The sequence below is a fragment of the Parasteatoda tepidariorum genome, chromosome 8 (assembly GCF_043381705.1).
Source record: "Parasteatoda tepidariorum isolate YZ-2023 chromosome 8, CAS_Ptep_4.0, whole genome shotgun sequence".
Lineage (NCBI taxonomy): Eukaryota > Metazoa > Arthropoda > Arachnida > Araneae > Theridiidae > Parasteatoda > Parasteatoda tepidariorum.
Window position 1 is genome coordinate 89,317,933 of NC_092211.1, and position 18,649 is coordinate 89,336,581.

Below are 18,649 nucleotides of genomic sequence, written 5' to 3' on the forward strand. Positions count from 1 at the left end.
CAGCTTTAGGAGTTTCAGATTCTTTCCTTAGTTTATTCATCAGATCTTTAGGTGGAATTAATATCTTAAATATGCAAATATAACTAATTAAATTTGAAACATACAACTATGTATAGTACAATCAATATTATAAAAAATAAATAACATCAAACGTACATCAGTTGCTAAGTACAGTGGCTGCTGCTCATTTCTGATATTATAAAGAGGCTAATTTTATAACCCTGTATATCTACACTTAGGGAAGAATTAGTTTGAAAGCTAAATTTCGCAAACATAATAAAAGCTGAATCGCTTCATTTATATATATATTTTTTACATTTGATATTTTGATTTAACATGAATATTTAATTAACAGAAAAGTCTAAAAATATTAGCAAACTATTGCTTGATTAACAGAATTTTAAATTATAAATTTTACATCATTCCATATCACAAATCAATATTTTTTTGAAAAACCAAATGTGTGCCGCAGGCCCGGACTGGGATCTAAAGCCGGCCCAGGCATTTCAGAGATATCGGCCCTCTACTTCACCTAAACACCGCGTGCGCGCGAGGCTCACTATTTTTTGTCACTTTATCGATTATGTCGTGGCTATCTAATTCCATTAATAGATCTTTTTCTATTGCCATTACCATGAGAGCAAGTACTCCTCATTCGATTTTTAATTACTCTTAATGTGGAGAATGATCTTTCACCAGTCACCTGACTTTTTGACAATGTTTGAAAAATTTTAATGCTAGACTAATTAAATTGTAAGAATTGGTCTGTAACATCTTGTAGCAACAAATAACACAATTTTTGCACGCACTGCGTGTCTCACATTTTAGACTTACTTCTTCTGTTTCCAAAGTAAAGTCGTTATTATCTTCATTTGAATGATCTTCTCTGATTATTTTATAATCTTCTAAGTCTGAATTTTTCAGTTTTTCCCAATATAAAGCTAAATTTCTTAGTTCAATCCGTAAATTTTCACCTATAGCTGTTTCGTCAAATTTTAGCAAGAGTTTGCTTAACTCATTTAGTTCGCCAGATTGAAGCTTGTTAAAACGTTTTTCAGGGAAACGTTTCGGATCTATATAGAAAAATCGGCATACAATTTTCCATTTGCTGGAAATCGGCGTTCCATTGATGCTACAACTGTGCTGAAAATAATGTTATGGACTTTTATCTTAAATGCAGTGGCTTCATCATCAAAAACTGTTTCATTCGACGCTGTCTCACTCGGCATCAATTTTCTTTTCTTCAATCTTTTTTATGGAAACTTTGTTTGAATTTCTGTTTCTTCAAGCTCCTTATTTGCGCAAATAAGGAAATCATCTGTAACTTTTTGTACACCTTCAAAATCTCTCACTTTTTTTTTTAGTTCTGAACACGTTTGTGATACCATTCCAAAAGCTTTTAAGATGTCTAAACCGGGCATTTGCCCGGTTTAGACATCTTAAAAGGTTAGATGACCGGGTTAGATGAAAGGTTAGATTATCCGGTTAGATGACCGGGCATTTGCCCGGTCTGCCTACTGGCCAGTCCGGGCCTGGTGTGCCGACATTAAGAGTATGTATATGAATGCCAAAATTATTATAAAACTGCTCATAAGACTACTAAAACTTTTCATTACCTATGTTCATTATACAATAAGTTAGATGTTATTATTATAGCTCTAATTCTAAAGTTTAATAAAAATGCAGTTGCCAATCTTCAAACAAAACCAAATTTTACGAGATTTCCAGAACAAAATTTTAGATTTCATTTTTTTTTAAAAGTTTTATCACTATTTCACATTTTAAAAAATCTGTCTCAAAAAAAATTATTATTAACTTCAATAAGCTCAAGATAAATAGGAATGAATTGATTTTAAAGAATAAAATGTTCAACATTCCAATGGTTTATGAAGTTTAATTTTCATATAAGAAATTCCTGTTTCATAGAAAGTCAACATAATTAATTTGAACTATTTATATCACAGAACTCATTTATTAAAATAACAATGGACGTCAAGGAATTAAATGATAAGCTTTTCCAGAACTACAATAGAGTTCCATGCTTCTCTCTCCAGATTTCTTTTTCCAGTTTATTTTCATTTTTATCAGTCTTTCTCAACCTGATCTTAGCTTTGGTTGTCCCATTTTCATATTATTATATAATTGAATATAATGATACTACTTGATGAATTTTTAAAAGTATAAAACTGTAATGTGAGAATAAAATAGATGAAACACAGTAGCAGTGTTTCATTATATTTATACTGATTGGCAGCTTTGCAGCTATGATCTTTCTGATTATAAGTACAAAGCTGCACATTGCTTACAGTTTAGTAATTTAACGAGTAAATTGCAAATTCCAAGTTTGCCCAATTGGTATATTCAAATTCTCTGAAAATTCCAAGTTCCACTGATTACAAAAAGTCCTAAAAAATTATTTTTATGAAGGCAATTATAATTATTTTAGATTTCAAAATTTCTCTAGAACTTAATTTCAATGGTTTGTAAATTGTATATAAAATCATAGCTCATATTAAAAAAATCATGGCTCATAATAACTCATAACAGTCAAAGACTTATAGCTCAGAAGTAGGAATTAAATTCAAAATTTTGGCTGAAATTATAAGTGGTGAAATAAAGATAAAACTAAATACTATACAAATAGTGCACTGCACGTACTAGGTGAATGGAACCAAATAATGAATAGTTGATTTAATCAGGTTACATTACTACGGATTATTTTAAAAAGACAAAAAAGTTTTTACCTTAGTATATTGCTCCAAAAGTTTAGTGAAATAATTGAACAAACTGTGTTGAGGTCGTAAGAAATCAAACTGGTAGTTTCTTTGTTCACGATTCATTAAGTTTGTCAAGAATTGCCGACCATTCCGGGCCACAAATTGTGCAGTTAATTTGACTATATCTCTGAAATAGAATATTTAAAGTAAAAAATTTAAATTATACAAAGTAAGGTAATTTTGCAATAATTTTTTTTTAAAACTTTGATACAGGGATGCATGTGCAAAAACCAATTGTCTCAGCTAAAAAGACATGTTGTCTTGCGTAAAATGACACTATTTTAGTTAAAAACCCTTTTTCCTAATTCAGTAAAAGCTGGACTAAAAAAAATGCACAGGTTTTACTTTATTTTGATTTCACACTATTTTTTTGAATTCCTCCAAAAATACTTCTCAAGACCTTATATAATAGCATAACTCCATTAACAAATTTTTTGGTTACTTTATTAATTATTTTAGACATAAAATTTTAAAAAATAGTTGTTTTTAAGTATTTTGTAATAATAGTAATAGGTTTATTAAAAGTTCAATATAGTTTATAGTTGTAACATTATTTTATAAAAGTTCAATACAGTTTATATTTGACTTGGTACTGCCTGTTCGGAAATCGGACTTCCACCAGACCGAGTTGTCTTGGCATTGCTCTGGCCACTACACACGAGAGATACTCTTACCAGCAATGGCTGCAGGTTTTTACTGATGGATCCGCCACTCTTTCAACTGGTAGAGCTGGAGCCGGTACTCATTCCAAATATTTCAGCCTTAGAGAACCTCTTGACACTTGGGCAGACAATTTTGATGGAGAAATGTTTGCAATCCTTATCGCTATTAAAGCTATTGGTGAATCATCTGAACAAAACATTGTTATCTTTGTCGATTCTCAGGCTGCTATTCAGACCATTTCTGAATATAATTTATACCCCTCTGAACTTGAATTTAAGTGTAAACAATGCATTGACTCTCTTCTTTGTTCTGGAAGAGAGGTGGTCCTCCAGTGGATCCCTGGCCATTGTGGCATTTACGGAAATGAACGGGCTGACATGTTGGCTAGAGAGGCTTCAGCATTGCATCCATTTTCTCATCCAGTTCCCCTTAGAAATGCAAGGCGGCTTCTTAAGAGCAAATTCAGGCACAGAACAATATCTACTCTTAGGGACTTAGCTGATGGAAAGTCCTGGGCTAGCCTTCTTGATGACCAGCAGCGCTGTCACCTTTCCCTCCTTCCCAGAGTCGAGAGAGTTGCTTGCCTTGAAATAATTACTGGACATGACTACTTGCAGGCCTATCTATTTAAAATTAACCTGGTCAATTCACCTCTTTGTGTGCTCTGTAACACTTTGCCTATGACTGGGGAGCATCTATTTGATTGCCCCTCTCTTCTTGACATTCATTCCTGTGATGACTTTTGTGCCCTCTCACCTTCTGGAGCTACTTCAGTGTTGTATTGGACTGCAAGATGCCTTATGTCTGAGAAGACGATGGAGGGTGTAATTTTTTTTTTTTATAAAAAGAAAAACATATTTGTAACATCGATGAGAAAAACTTTTTTTGTTTGTTTGCCACTTTCTATGTTATTTCATATGCACTTTCAAAATTCTCTGCTAGTTAGTAGTTCTTCATTAAATAATTTTTTAAAAAAACTAATCCCATTATTGTTCATAATAGAAGAATTTCAAAATAAAAATATATTTTAGTCCATGCCTTTTCTGTGTAACATTAGTCATATTATACATTCTTTTTTCTATATAAAACACTTACAATTTTCATTCTTTTCTCTTATATGAATAATAATATTGGGCTATTCAATAGCAGTCCATATAATTTTTTAAAAAATAAATTATTAAATATTTAGGAAACAAAACTAAAATATATGAAAACCTATCAAAATGTAACGTCAACCACCATGCAATTGCTGCCCATGTGTATTTTAAGTAAAAGTAGTTGTTCTTCAAATTAAAAAGTAAATACGTTCAATTCATTTCCTAATTTTTTTACAGTTTTTTTACATTAAGTGTGTTTATTTGCTAAAGACGACAATTTCACCTCTTATTATGAAATGTTGTTATAACAGACTTATACAGCATCAAGGTTTGTGACACAGAAATGGGAGGAGGGATGAATGAAATACTTACAAATCAAATGCAGAAATGGAGGGAGGGTCTACAATGAACTCATACTCAGGAGGTGGCTCTTTAGGAACACTAAGAAGCTCAGCTATCTTTTGTAAGTCTGGTTTAGACACCGATGTAGCCTACAAAAATAAAATAAGTTTAATTTAAGAGAAAAGAAAACAAACATTACGAATTTGAGGATTGTTCAGGAACATTGACAATTTTGCTTTACAAGAATTGATTTTGCTTTTTTATTTATTCATTTAAAAAAAACGTCACTTAAAAATAGAACAATTGAATTTACTTGCACTTAGTTACAATATAGTATGCAAAATAAAATAAAAAGTATAATACTTAAATAACTTTTAATCTAGTAATTGAATTCTCAAGTATTAAAAGAAGAATAAAAGAATGCTTTTATTTCTTCACTACATATTTTTTTTATTTTTTTCAAGTTAAATTGTTTCATTTTGAAAAAAAAAAAAAAAAGCAAAATTTGCACAGAAAATGCAAATTGGGAGAAATTTTAAAATTTTGAAACTCTCTTTAAGGTTTAATTTTTTTTTGCGAACCATACATTTGATTGCAGAAAGATTATAAACTATACCCAAAATAAGGTAATGAAGATATTGCTACATACTTTTGCAGTAGGAGCTGGAATACCACCATCTGAAACTGAAAATATAAAAGGGGGAAAAAATTAGTTTGTACTTGAATAGAAAAAGGCAATTTATAATGCAATTATTAAAAGTAAAATATAAAAATTATTAAAAAATAAAAACTTTAAAAATGGAAAATTTTAATGCATTATAAGCCAATAAAATTTTTAATTTAAAAAAATCGCTAAGAATCTACTGCCCCTTCTCAATGTGGTTATTTCACCCTCAGAACAGTTGTTGCAAATCCTTTCCGGTTGAATTCGATAGGACCAAAGCATATTCATGAAACGTTAAAATACAGTAGCCTAGCGTTCTTGTTTAAGCGATGCGCTTAAGAACGAACCAAAACTGCAAGGGATTTCGATAATATTCAGGCAGCAAACTTGCTTGTTAATGAGATTAAGTAATACATAAGTCATAAAATAAATATCAATATTTTTTTTATTGAAACATATATGCAACTTCTAAATTAAAAAGAAAAAAAAAATTCTGCAATTGAATTAAAAAAATAAAAAAATTAATAATTTTTTTTTTTATCAAGGAAGTTTATTCTAGCTGTAAATACTACTGTGTGGAACTATTGTCATTGCTAAATACTTAATGCAAATCAAATAGAAGCCTTGTATCATGTAATAAACTCATTAAAAGAATCAGAGCCAAACATATCTAAAAAATTTTGCACATTCCTTCGCAATATATATACTTAAAAAAACTTCAAAAGTAGCAAAAAATTATGTTTCAAGGTAAAAGGCAAAGTTAGGAAGTTTGCTACTGGTCGTGGCTAGTTGTAGCATTTCAAGAATTTTCAAAAGTTTCTTGGCCATTTTTTTAAACGATTAAAAAAACTGGATGATAATGAAATGCATTTTTATCTAAAGCATTTCTCATAATATGGTAAACATTACAAAGTTTCTAAAACCGAAAGAAAAAAAAAAGGTAACAAGCGTGAACTTAAGTAATTTTCAGAAGATAATAAAATATTCATAATAATCAGAAAATTTTTTAACAGAGAAATAAAAAAAAAATTAAACAGAAAAGTGTTTTAACTTCTATTAAGATGCCATGCAAGTCAGCCAAGAAGTTAGAGTGGTCTAAAAATGTGATAACGGATAAAAAAACAAATGAAACATGTTTTGTGATAATAGTGCTGCGATTGATTTTCGTTTTAAATCTGAAGTTGAGAACTCTCAGAGCAAACACATGAAAATACGTTATAATTTTATGAGACCTTAAAATTAAGTAGTATTTTTAAATGAAAGCTAATATATAATTGAATAACACAATTAGTTGTCTATGTATAACTGAACTGTTAGATTTTAATAAGTAATAATTATTGAAGGATATTTTTCTAACAAATATATGGATAAGTCTCAACAAATATATGGATGATTTCTTCCCCTCTGTTGTATTACTTCCTCTTGTGCTTGGAGGAAGTGTTTTAGTCTCTTCTGTTCTGGGTATAGTGATGTATAATTTGTTAAGTGTAGTCTTTGTGTTTACAATTTTTATTTCTTTTAAATAAATTTTATTCTTGTTGCAAAAATGGTTATTTTTATAATTCAAAAGATGTCTAAACTATAATGAGTTTGTCTTTTCTACAATAATGAGTCATTTAAAGTTTTAGGCATGGCAAATTTTCAGCAAACAACGCTCACACGTTTGTGTATAGTGCATAGGTGTGTAGCAGTATAATGCATACGTGTGTAGCAGAAACTCTGAATAAACATAACATATCAAAACATACAGTATAAAAATAGAATACCTCCTTTTCCTTCTTTAAACTCTTTGACTTTATGTTGATAATAAGCATTGTAAGGATCTCCAACATTCAGAAAATTGAACTTTTTATTATTAATCTCATTCTGTCTGATTCTGGCTTCAAATTCAGGACCTGAAATGATATTTAATTGGATATGAGCTATAGGCAAATAGTATTGTTGAAGGCATTGTTTACCACCAAACATTGTAATCCAAGAGAATACAAATGACATGCAAACAATATCTATCTGACCATAATTTTAAATTGAGAACAGGCTAATGAACATCAATTTGTTTTTTATTATTCCTTTTGAAACAAAAATTATATCACTTAGATAGCTCCACATTAACGCTTCTGCACCCCAGATCCCAAGGTCAAGAAAACTGAGATGGGCACAGTAGGCCTTGGCCCTCTAGGGCTGTCGCGCCGCTAGATTTTAGTTTAGCTCCACATTAAGATTTTAAAAAATGAGAGATATAAATAACGATTGGATAAAGACAAGAGCTATCGGAATAAATTTTTGTAGGAAAAAAATAATAACAATAATTATAATGAGCCCAAGTTAAAAGAAGCTACAATCTCATGGGAGAATCTCAGCAACATTGCAAGAGTGTCATAGAATTATTTTTGATTCAGGATGAAAAAATTTTGGTTTTGTTTTCAGTATAAGTTTTGCTGTTAGAAAAGTTGTTCTCCAGAAAACTTTTTTTTCTTAGAATTATTTCCAGATGTTTTTATTGAGTAAGGGAGGAGAAAGAAACTTTCGTGATACTCTGTAACTCTTAAAATGGAAATCAGCAACTTTTAGCAATGTTGGAACAGGCATGTGATTTTCCCCCTACTTCGTAAAAATCTATGAATCACAAAACCGCTGATTTGCAAGCTTTTCTGACAGAACTCTGATTAATATTTTTTTTTTGGTTTTTTTTTGTAGCGATATACCAAATTTTTTAAAGCAAAATGAGACTTAAATTTAATTTCAAGAACAAGAGATTTAATGAAAAATTCTAAAATGGCTGATTTAAACTAGAATTACTTAATTATTATGGCAATCTGAAATAAATATAATAAAAAAAGGTAATTAAATCAGTCAAATTCTAGTTGAAGAATTTAATAATTTTACTTTTTTAAATTTATTAATACAGAACTATATATATATATATATCATAAAGTATATTGGGGATATGAAAATAAGCTTTTGGGAGAATGACCCATTATATGTATGCAATCTTGGCCAAAGGACACGTGAGAAGGCCTTTTCATTTCCCTTCTAACCTTCAGTAAGAGTTCGGCCTGAAATATAGAACACCTCCAAAACCCGTTCCACTGTATCCCCTACATTTTTGGTGGGGGTACGTGTATACTTCCTGGGGTGTTAAATAACCCGAAACTAATTGACTAACCACTGTCACAGAAAAGGGAGATAGCAACCTAAGGGGGTCAACTAGCTTTCAAAAGATATCAGAAGAAACTCACTCTACATCTTATATTATGCTTTTTCTCGTTCTAAGAAAAACTTTAAAAATATTTTTTTTAACTCTAAAATTGGCTTTATTTTCAAAATGGTTTTATCATTTTATTTAACATGGAATTTTTCGAATTATATCTTGAATTTTTTATTATTTTGATTTGATTATTTAGAGAACTAATTAAATAACCAGCGTATTTAAATTTATAAAATTTTACTATGTAGTCATATGAAAGTAATTCATATAAAGTAACTACATTAAAAATAAATTTATGTTTTCTCTATAAATCAAATAAAGTTTGTTAATTTTTTTAAAACTGATTTGTTAATTTGTAAAACTTTTTATGTTCAAGTAAAATCTTGAGTTCAAGATTTTATTTTATTACTTATTAAATTTTTTTCTTTCAATTACAATTCGAATATTTTTCACAACCATTTTTTTTAATTTAAAAATTTTTTTTTTAAAGATTGTAACACCGTTCTGAAACTAATTAGATTCTACCACTTTAAAAAACTATATTGACATTTAATCCATTGTTTAAGCAAATATGGTTGCTTACTATGTAAATTTGATTTAGACTTAAATATTTGAATTTCGCGATTTGAATAAACTAAATTAACCTTCGATTAAATAAAATGTATATAGAGTGAACGAATTATCAGCGAATATAATTTTCATAATAAATTACAAGTTTATAAATAAAAAGTAAGCTATCGGTTTTCAAAATGCTCCCCATATCAGTTCTTAGATTTTTAAAAAGAGTTGAACACAGTAAAAGTATTTGGGAGGAAGGGAGCAAGGCCACCTACGGAGAAGATTAGACCGCAATCATCTCTTGGAGAACGAACTTGGGGGTGGAAGTTGCTTCCTTCTTTCTCAAAAGTAGAAAGTGACTTGAGTTTCAAAGGCAATATTACAAAAAGTAATAAAGATTAAAAAAAAATTGACCTAAATTTTCGTGGATAGGAAAGATTGAAAAAATTATTAGTATTTTTTTTTTTTAAATTTATCACTCCGATTCTTAAACAAGAAAAATCGATTCAAAGTATGACAAGCCCGCTATAGACTTTACATGTTAAAAGGAGAATTGAAGAGTCTGCTTGGTTCAACACTTTTCTCACGGCAACCACGACTGGGGAAGAGACTTTCTGATCATATAAGCTAGCCCCGTGCTCTTTGTTCGCCAAGTATGCAGTAAATGATTTTCTCACTTCAAAAACACTGTGATTTAGGCATAGTTTAAGATTTACATTGTGATTCAGGCATAGATTTGAACTTTGAGTATATGAATATTCAGGAAAAACAAAGAAGTAGTCAATGTATTTAATAAATTTGAATAGTAAAGAGAATTGCATTTTAAAGAGAATTGCATTTTAAAGAACATGTAAGAATGGAATATTACTTTTAAATTATAGTTATTCATTAATATAAACAATCAAGATAAAAACAAATCTAATTAGAATGCAACTTAAAAAAACAGAACATTCTATTATTTTTACAGAAACACATATTTTCAATAATGAGTACTTTGCTAAAGGTGAACAAATCACAAAGAATATTTTAGTCAGTTATACAGTCAATTTAAAATAGAAAAGTATAATATGAAATGCAATACATACCATTTCTGGCAACAAAACTAGCAGTCTTATCAACAATATCTATAAAATGTTAAGGTACTGAACAAATATTCATGTGAAGACAAAGAACAAGGGTTGTATAGAAATCATCAAAAATTATTCTGAATAAAATGCTTCAACTCTGGGCAAAACTATACAGGATTGCTACATAATTGATTTATTAGATTTCATTTAAGAAATACCAAAAAATTTGCCTCAAACTGAATCTGAGATGATTAAGAAACTTAGCTTTTCACAAAAATATTTTAGTGAAAGAACAATCAACAATAATTTGTGTCGGCGTTCGCCAAAGTAGGCCCAGCCTAAAAATATCCACCAAGGATTTTATGGGTTAGCATGCTTAAATATACCCTGATTTTCTCAAAAATTTACTAGATAAATAGATTTTACTCCAAAAAACTGATGATAAATTAACTTGATAATTTAGTTTTTATTAAATAATTTAGCTAAGTTAATTTGATATATAAATTAAAATACATTCAACAATGCAAGTGTGCTTTTAATTGGGATAGGAAAATTCATAATCTGTTCTTAGGAAGGACACATTGTTGTGGGGTTGGTAAAACCTTGTGCATATTTTTCAATTTATAACTATTAAGTAGAACGTTTTTAATAATCAAAATTTCCTTACATTTTCTTAATTTTCAATGTTATAAATTTGACATTTTTTGCAAATCTAGACAATTTATACAGATTTAAACTACAATTAATATCAATTTACTTCATAGCTATCAGTTCTTAGGAAATAAAATTTACATAAGTCTAAGTTAAGCAAACTTTAAGACATAATTTAAGGATCTTTTAATTCAATAACTTTAAATTTCCATGCAAAAATATTACTTATTTTTCATGTGCTTTCTTCTTAATTTAAAAATAAATAAATAAATGGGTTAATATTGCTGAGATTCCTGTTTTAAGAAATATATTAAGGTGTTTCAAATAAAAATTAAAAGATTAAATTGAGAAGAAAAAAAAACTGTCACTTGATTACAAGCTTAACTGTATACAGGATTATTTCATTTTTTTTAGAATAAGTGCTTAAAATTCAACTTAAATTTAAACATGAAGTTTTTATGTATTATTTTCAGACTTCATGTTTGTAAATTTTGTTACATGTGTTCTTCAAATTAAAGTAACATTTTTATAATTGTCTCAATTTGAGTTGAGGTAGCAGACTAATTTAGATCAATGAAGGCAGTGCTGCAGATTCTCCTTTTAAACACTGCTACCAAGATTACGAGAATATTTACTTCATTTTTTTACTTCTATATGTATAATAAATTCAGTTCTGAATAAATAAGGCCAAAATTCTAAAATATTTTTTTGATTGATGGTGAACTGCATGTACCAAAACTGTTATAGATAACATACTAAAATTAACTTCTTTTAAGACACTTTCTTCCAATAACTATATTAAATATTCATAATGTAACACCTAATTGATTAAATTTTTGGATTAATTAATAGGAAAAAAATAGCACCAATAATTTTTGTTATATTTTTTAAACATGATATTATGAATCATAACTATAATGCAAGTATTGTAATAAAATGTCTCCAAAGACAGAGAAAATTGTCACAGGTTTTTGATCTTAAAAACTCAGTTCTTTCTTTTTGGGTATAAAGATGGTTTTTTTTATTTTTTATTCAAGTTGGCCCAATCTGAAAAAAAAAATTGGGGGGGGGGGGGGACAAACTTGGGGAACTAGTTATTTTTGATAAATAACAAAAACGTATCAAGATAGAAACGGATACAATATGTTTTAATTTGAAATCACACAAATGGACTGACAATTCAAAAAATGATTACATACAATAATCAAATAAGAAAAGTATGATTGGTTTGCTTGCTAGAGCTGCACAATTGGCTATTGGTAACCAGGGGTCTGTCCAGACCGAATTTACTACCGTTTAGCAGTACCTTCACAAATTCAACTTTAGGAAAAACGGCAGTTCACAAATTCAATTTTAGGATAAACGGTAGTTTCACAAAATACTTTTTCTTAAAAATTTTATTTTTGTATCCCTTAAGAAGCGATAAATCCATATATTTGTGTTGATTTTTTTAATAGAATTTTTCACAAATTATGTCATAATTTTCACAAAATAGGTACTTCTCAGAAAAACCTAGACAGACCTCTGGGAATGTTCGAGAAAACATGCCAAGTATGATTGGTAAATTTATTGTATAACATCGAAAAAAAAGTTACAACGATTAAAAATTAACATTTATTACGACCACTTATAAATTAGGATAAGAGTTTAGGCAGAGTTACCGCAGTCCTTGAAAAATTTTAGTAGTGGTTAATAGCACTTATCTTAATATACCACTTTATCAATAAGACATTCAGCAAGCCGCAATTTTCATNATGTTTTTTTTTTTTAAACTAGCAAAGTAAAAGCCAATTTATAAAAATTGATCCGTACATTTCATTCAAAAATATAAATATTAGTATAATATTAAGTTAATATAATATAAGTTTGAATTTTTAGTTTTATTTTAAAAATTAAGATAAAATAATAGTTATATTTTCTGCAATAAAGGCATAAATTTTTTTGAATATTTTTTTGTATATGCAGGGGTCTGTCCAGGCCGAATTTACTACCGTTTAGCGGTACCTTCACAAATTCAACTTTAGGAAAAACGGTAGTTTACAAATTCAATTTTGGGATAAACGGTAGTTTCACAAAATACTTTTTCTTAAAATTTTATTTTTGTATCCCTTAAGAAGCGATAAATCCATATTTTTGTGTTGATTTTTTTAATATAATTTTTCACAAATTATGTCATAATTTTCACAAAATAGGTACTTCTCAGAAAAACCTAGACAGACCTCTGGGAATGTTCGAGAAAACATCCCAAGTATGATTGGTAAATTTATTGTATAACATGAAAAAAAAAGTTACAACGATTAAAAATTAACATTTATTATGACCACTTATAAATTAGGATAAGAGTTTAGGTAGAGTTACCGCAGTCCTTGAAAAATTTTAGTAGTGGTTAATAGCACTTATCTTAATATACCACTTTATCAATAAGACATTCAGCAAGCCGCAATTTTCATGCATATATACTTTCATTGGAAAACATTTTTAATGTGGTTACACAGAAATTAAAATATCGACATTTGCTTTATTTTTGCTACTTTTAAATATTTTCAAGGTCAGTGGGAACTCTGTTAGAAAGGTCATGTCACTCTTCCTTCATTTCAAGATAATTCGAAGTGTTTCAAATTTATTGTGGGATGACAGGCATCAAAGGAAAAGATTTAAATCATTTTCCTTGAAAATGATTCCAAATTTCGGTCACTTTAATGAAATGAACAGTTAAGTGGCAATCTAATGGACATTAAAATAACATTATGTCTACAGAAGAACTAGCTTCCTTTTCATGCATCCATCTTTAAATAAAAAAAATCAATTAAAGAAAAAAAATAGTTCAATTACTCACTTAGTAAGTTAGGGTGATATTTCTGAATTGTGATCTAATACAAGTATAATTACCAAATTGAATTTTAACATAAAGATTTTAAAAAAACATGTAAAGGTTTGCCCAGAAGATATACCCTTCTAGTTGATCCCTTTCAGTTATGTTTTTTTAAATTTCTTACACGCCGCTATCCGGAAGTTTGCCAAGACTTGGGGCAATTATTCTATGATACAGAAATCTCCCCATTAGCCTGGGATGTAAATCTACCATCGCTTCTTAAGCAATAACGAGTAACCTTTTGTTGTCTACAGCAAACACATTTTCGTAAGCGAAATTCGCACCATCAAAAACTATAAGCTTGTTTAAATTAAATTATGCTTTACAGCCATTATTAAACGGCAATACCAGGGGCCACAAAAGAGTAAAATAAAAAAATTAGCAATTTAACAGGATTTGTAATTTGTTTCCTAAACGAATTACTACCTTTTCTTACAAATATTGTTATAAAAATAATTATTAATAAGTTGTTTAATACAGAATAAATATTTTAAAAACTTTTATGTGATACTTGTTTGTAAAAATAATGCATGTCGTATAATGATAAAGTAAACTGAAAGTATAATTTCCGCTGCACATTTTTATATGTGTCTTATTAAATGGTTTGTTTATCAGCGAATACTGTAGTTTGTTCGTCCTAAAACGCTGCGTCTAACAAATCTTCAATTTAAAAAATTTTTATCATAAGGATACTCCTCAATTCGGGTGGAGGATAAATAATTCCAATAGTCGGCCTCGATGGTGCACTATCAGGAACATTTTCATTTTGGTTCTCGACAACTTCATTTTCTACAGTGGGAGCCATTATTTAACAAAAGCTGTTACTTAATTAAGCATAAATTACATTGTTAAATACATGCTACAGCATTGCTACTGCTCATCATGAAAGCGCGCAGTCACGGTCGTAGCAACGATAATGGATGGATTCAGATGGATAATCTTTTACAAAACTAAACACAGATGGTGCTATAAATCAATGTTGGTGATCGAAATGGGCTATAGGTGGCGTAGAGCAGAATTCTTTACCTATGGCAACACTTCACTTCCTTCAATACAAAAGTTACTGAATACTTGAAAATTGACAATGTTGATTGTATGAGTTACATTTTTTTCAGTTTAAAATAATTTTTTAGTTTTATTAATTTTTCAATAATGGATCATTAATTGAAAATTACAAAATCATTTCGTCCCGCAGTGGACTGTTAAGACACGGTTCCCAGCCAGGGCCGGATTTAAGCTTGGCGGGGCCCTAAGCTACTGAAAATGATGGGGCCCTTTTAAGTTCAATTCTATTTCTATACACCTAAAGTAAACTGTCGTATTTTTTATTGCTGAATATTAACATTATATTATTAAAAATTTGATAATATTGCTTGATTGTTAAANTGCACATGCGAGTACCCACTGCATTTGCAAAAGCGACAAAGTTATTTATTTTCCCGTGCTTAAGCATGAATATTTAGAGGGGGGAGGGAAACAAAAAAATTCCAGGAGATGAAATGTTTTTGTTGTTGTTGTAGTAGTTCATTCGTCGCTCTAGAGTTGCACAATGGGCTATTGGCGACGGTCTGGGAAACATCCCTGAGGATGATCCGAAGACATGCCAACACAATTTTGATCTTCTGCAGAGGGGATGGCACCCCCGCTTCGGTAGCCCGGCGACCTGCACTCGATGTTGAACACTTTATGGTAGACCAGTTTAACGAGGACCAATACCGCACACTCTCGGTCCCTACGCAGACTGATCCAAGTGGTCACCCACCCGCACACTTACCGCAGACAGTGATTCTTGACTTCGGTGATCTGCTGGGAACCGTGTCTTAACGATCAGTCCACTGCGGGTCTGATCGTTAAGACTCTCTCAAAGCGATCGGAAGTGCGTGAATTATTATCAGTGGAAAAAGCCCTTAAAAAGTTTAAAGTAAGCTATATGCTTGTTTAAAACAACTCTTTAAAGTTGTATACTAAGAAAACTACCAATTAGCACCGTTGTAATTTCGCGCTTCTGATATCCAAATCTTTTAATTGGTTTTTAATAAAGAACAATATTCTTTTAAATTTTTGTTGAATAAAAATAAAGAAAAAAAGGCAGGTGCAAAAATGAATCAGAACAGTTGTATTAGAATTGACAATAGCCATTGTTCTACCTCTTGGGAATTCCGTCCTCTATGTATTCTAAGGGAAAGTAAGTATCTTTTTTAAAGAATTTTTAATTAAAAGTCTTTTGTTAAATTTTTTTTTAATTTAATTATTTAAGTCTTACAAATAGCTATTGTATTCATCAAAGATTATTTAAGGTTTCTTCATTTATTCTAATTTCTGAGGACGAAAATATACTAATCTATTTTCTATGTTTAATTTTGTATTCAGTATTTTATTTTGTAAATTTTCCATTAAAAATGAAATCACTTTCTTTTTATAATACTGCCTTGAAAGATATGATAAAGTATAAACATATTTGTATTTCATTTTTTGTTTTTACTGCTTTTAAATTGTATATTTAAAAAAAAAAAAACTAAGTTATTTTTGTTCTATTGCTTGATTTTAGATACCTTTATATTTTGGCTATTTTTTCAGGTTTCAATGTATTTCATTTTTATAGGATGTGATTAGGAATGCTGCAGAAATTTGGCCAGTATCCCTTCAATATCCCGCCATATATTGTGATTTTTGACTTGTGATTGATTTATATTGATTTGTGATTTATATTATGATTATCCATCTGCAACATTCAGCCTGAAGTTAAATATTGAGGAAAAATTTTAAAGGGTAGGGTCACCACTGGCAATTAACCCTGATCAGCCCTTGTGACCTTTTTATGCAAAGAATGTGTACAATATGTTTGTTCTCTTGTGCACTCTGCATTTAATGTAGTTAAATACTTGTGTATGTACAGTAAGACAAAAAAAGAAGAAAAAGAAATAGACAACCCTGAATAACTTCTGATCTAATGATCAGCTTTTCATGTTCTTGAACTCAATCTGAATGACTCAAAGGGATAACCTCAAATATGCTAATTATTTAGTCCAGACGATAAGTTACGAAATTGGACACTAAAGCATACTTTCTCTGAATAAACATTCCCTTTTTGGATTTAATAAACATACTGAATAAACATGCCTTGTTTTTGATACCATTGATTTAAATTTCTGACCCCCAAAATAATAGGGGGTCCCCATAGTTTGGTCAGGAGAGTGCTCCAATGTTTAGATCCCTTAATTTCAATTTTACTTTTTGTGTATTTTGCTATTTCTCAAGTATTTTTTAAGCGAATTAAAATTTTTTTTACATTCAATTAAAAAAATCGTTTATGCAAAGTTAATTTTGTGCAAAAAATAGCTTGAGTAATATTTATTATTTTAATTAAGAATGGTTGAAACATTTTTGAATTGTAAAGTATAAAAAATTTTACATCATTTTAAAGAACATAATTTTACAGGGCAAAATACAGAATTTAAGCAAAATCTTTCAAATAGTTCCTGAGAAACCGAATTTTAAAAATATGACTTATTCAAAATTAAATTTCTGTGTTTAATATTAATATATAATATTATTTCTATTTATGGTGATTGGAAAGAATTAGAAAAATTAAAGTAGGCTAAGACAATTGGGGATGTATTAAAAAAAGATGAGGATACAGAATGACTTCTGTAAAACATAGTTTTTTAAAATAAATATATATCTAATTTTCAAAATGTCGACTCAGTTATTAGTTTGATTTAATTTTGATATCTGGGAATTTTTATTGTTTACAGCATTTACAATTTTTGAATATTTGTGATATTATGCGTAAAGGTATTATTGTTTTAAGCTCCAATGTTTTTTATTTTATTTTTAAGATACTAATTTTACGTATACCAGACCATATTGTGTTTACTTATATAGACCATATCATACAGGTTAAGAAAAATACCGCTAGAACAAAATGTTAAATTTTAGAATACTGATCAGTATTATTTTTCATTGACTACCTGACTTCAATTAATGTAAGTTTCTATGATTTTTTTAGACTACTATCTTCATCTATTAATGAAGAATGATACAATCTGCTGATTTTTGAAGAGATTCCCTTTTCTAACAGCTTGAAAAAAATCTAATTAGTATTGACAAAAATTTAATAAGGATTATTTTCACCTCCAAAAACATTTTTGAAGAGTGAAACTCCAATCTGATGTAGAAAATATGCATCAAAATATGTATTGGCAACTCTGGTCGTGTTACTCCAGATCACTCTAGATATTTATGAAATCTGGATGCACCATTTCATCACATAAATAGTTTTCTCCTGAATTTGAAAATTGAAATATTTTGAGTGCATCCATTGGTTTTGTATTACGGAACTTGCCCATCATTGATAAATTTTTAATAACTTTAAAAAAAAACAAATTTTTTTTAAGAAAAGTTTTTCTCAGGTCTTTAATTTTTTTTTTATGTATTCATGATTTTTTGTGTCCATTAACATAACATTGTCCATTAATATAGTCCAGTAATAATGGAGTCATATGTGATCCAATAGCATAACATCAAAATACATCTGTACGAAAAAAGTTTTATAATTTCTTTTTTCTCAGTTATGGTTTGTTAACTTAATACTGAAAATCTTAAGTATTTATTTAATATTATAGGTGAAAAAGCTTCCATATCATTATGTTTTATCCCAGTGACATTCTCAAGAAAAGAGGAAAGTTTGGAGTCATATGGTAAGAGAACCCATCTTTTTTATTTTATTTTTTTACTCTATTCAGTTATA

At 29.2% G+C, this 18,649-nt stretch overlaps 2 protein-coding genes across 2 annotated transcripts in view; one reads left to right on the top strand and one right to left on the bottom strand.

Annotated features, from left to right (window-relative positions):
- LOC107448886 (splicing factor 3a subunit 1) overlaps positions 1 to 14,904 on the bottom strand; it is a 51,055-nt gene extending 36,151 nt beyond the window's left edge. The window contains exons 1-7 of the mRNA XM_043038809.2: positions 14,593 to 14,904; positions 10,395 to 10,433; positions 7,310 to 7,438; positions 5,529 to 5,563; positions 4,910 to 5,028; positions 2,745 to 2,904; positions 2 to 64 (exon numbers count right to left, since the gene is read on the bottom strand). Of these exons, the coding sequence (XP_042894743.1) occupies positions 2 to 64; positions 2,745 to 2,904; positions 4,910 to 5,028; positions 5,529 to 5,563; positions 7,310 to 7,438; positions 10,395 to 10,433; positions 14,593 to 14,704 (657 nt within the window). The 5' untranslated portion in view covers positions 14,705 to 14,904. The remainder of the gene's footprint in view (position 1; positions 65 to 2,744; positions 2,905 to 4,909; positions 5,029 to 5,528; positions 5,564 to 7,309; positions 7,439 to 10,394; positions 10,434 to 14,592) is intronic.
- Positions 14,905 to 15,845: 941 nt separating this feature from the next.
- LOC107448911 (meiotic recombination protein REC8 homolog) overlaps positions 15,846 to 18,649 on the top strand; it is a gene marked incomplete in the record, with an annotated part of 134,317 nt that continues 131,513 nt past the window's right edge. Inside the window, 2 exon segments of the mRNA XM_071184357.1 lie at positions 15,846 to 16,084; positions 18,525 to 18,599. Of these exon segments, the coding sequence (XP_071040458.1) occupies positions 18,547 to 18,599 (53 nt within the window).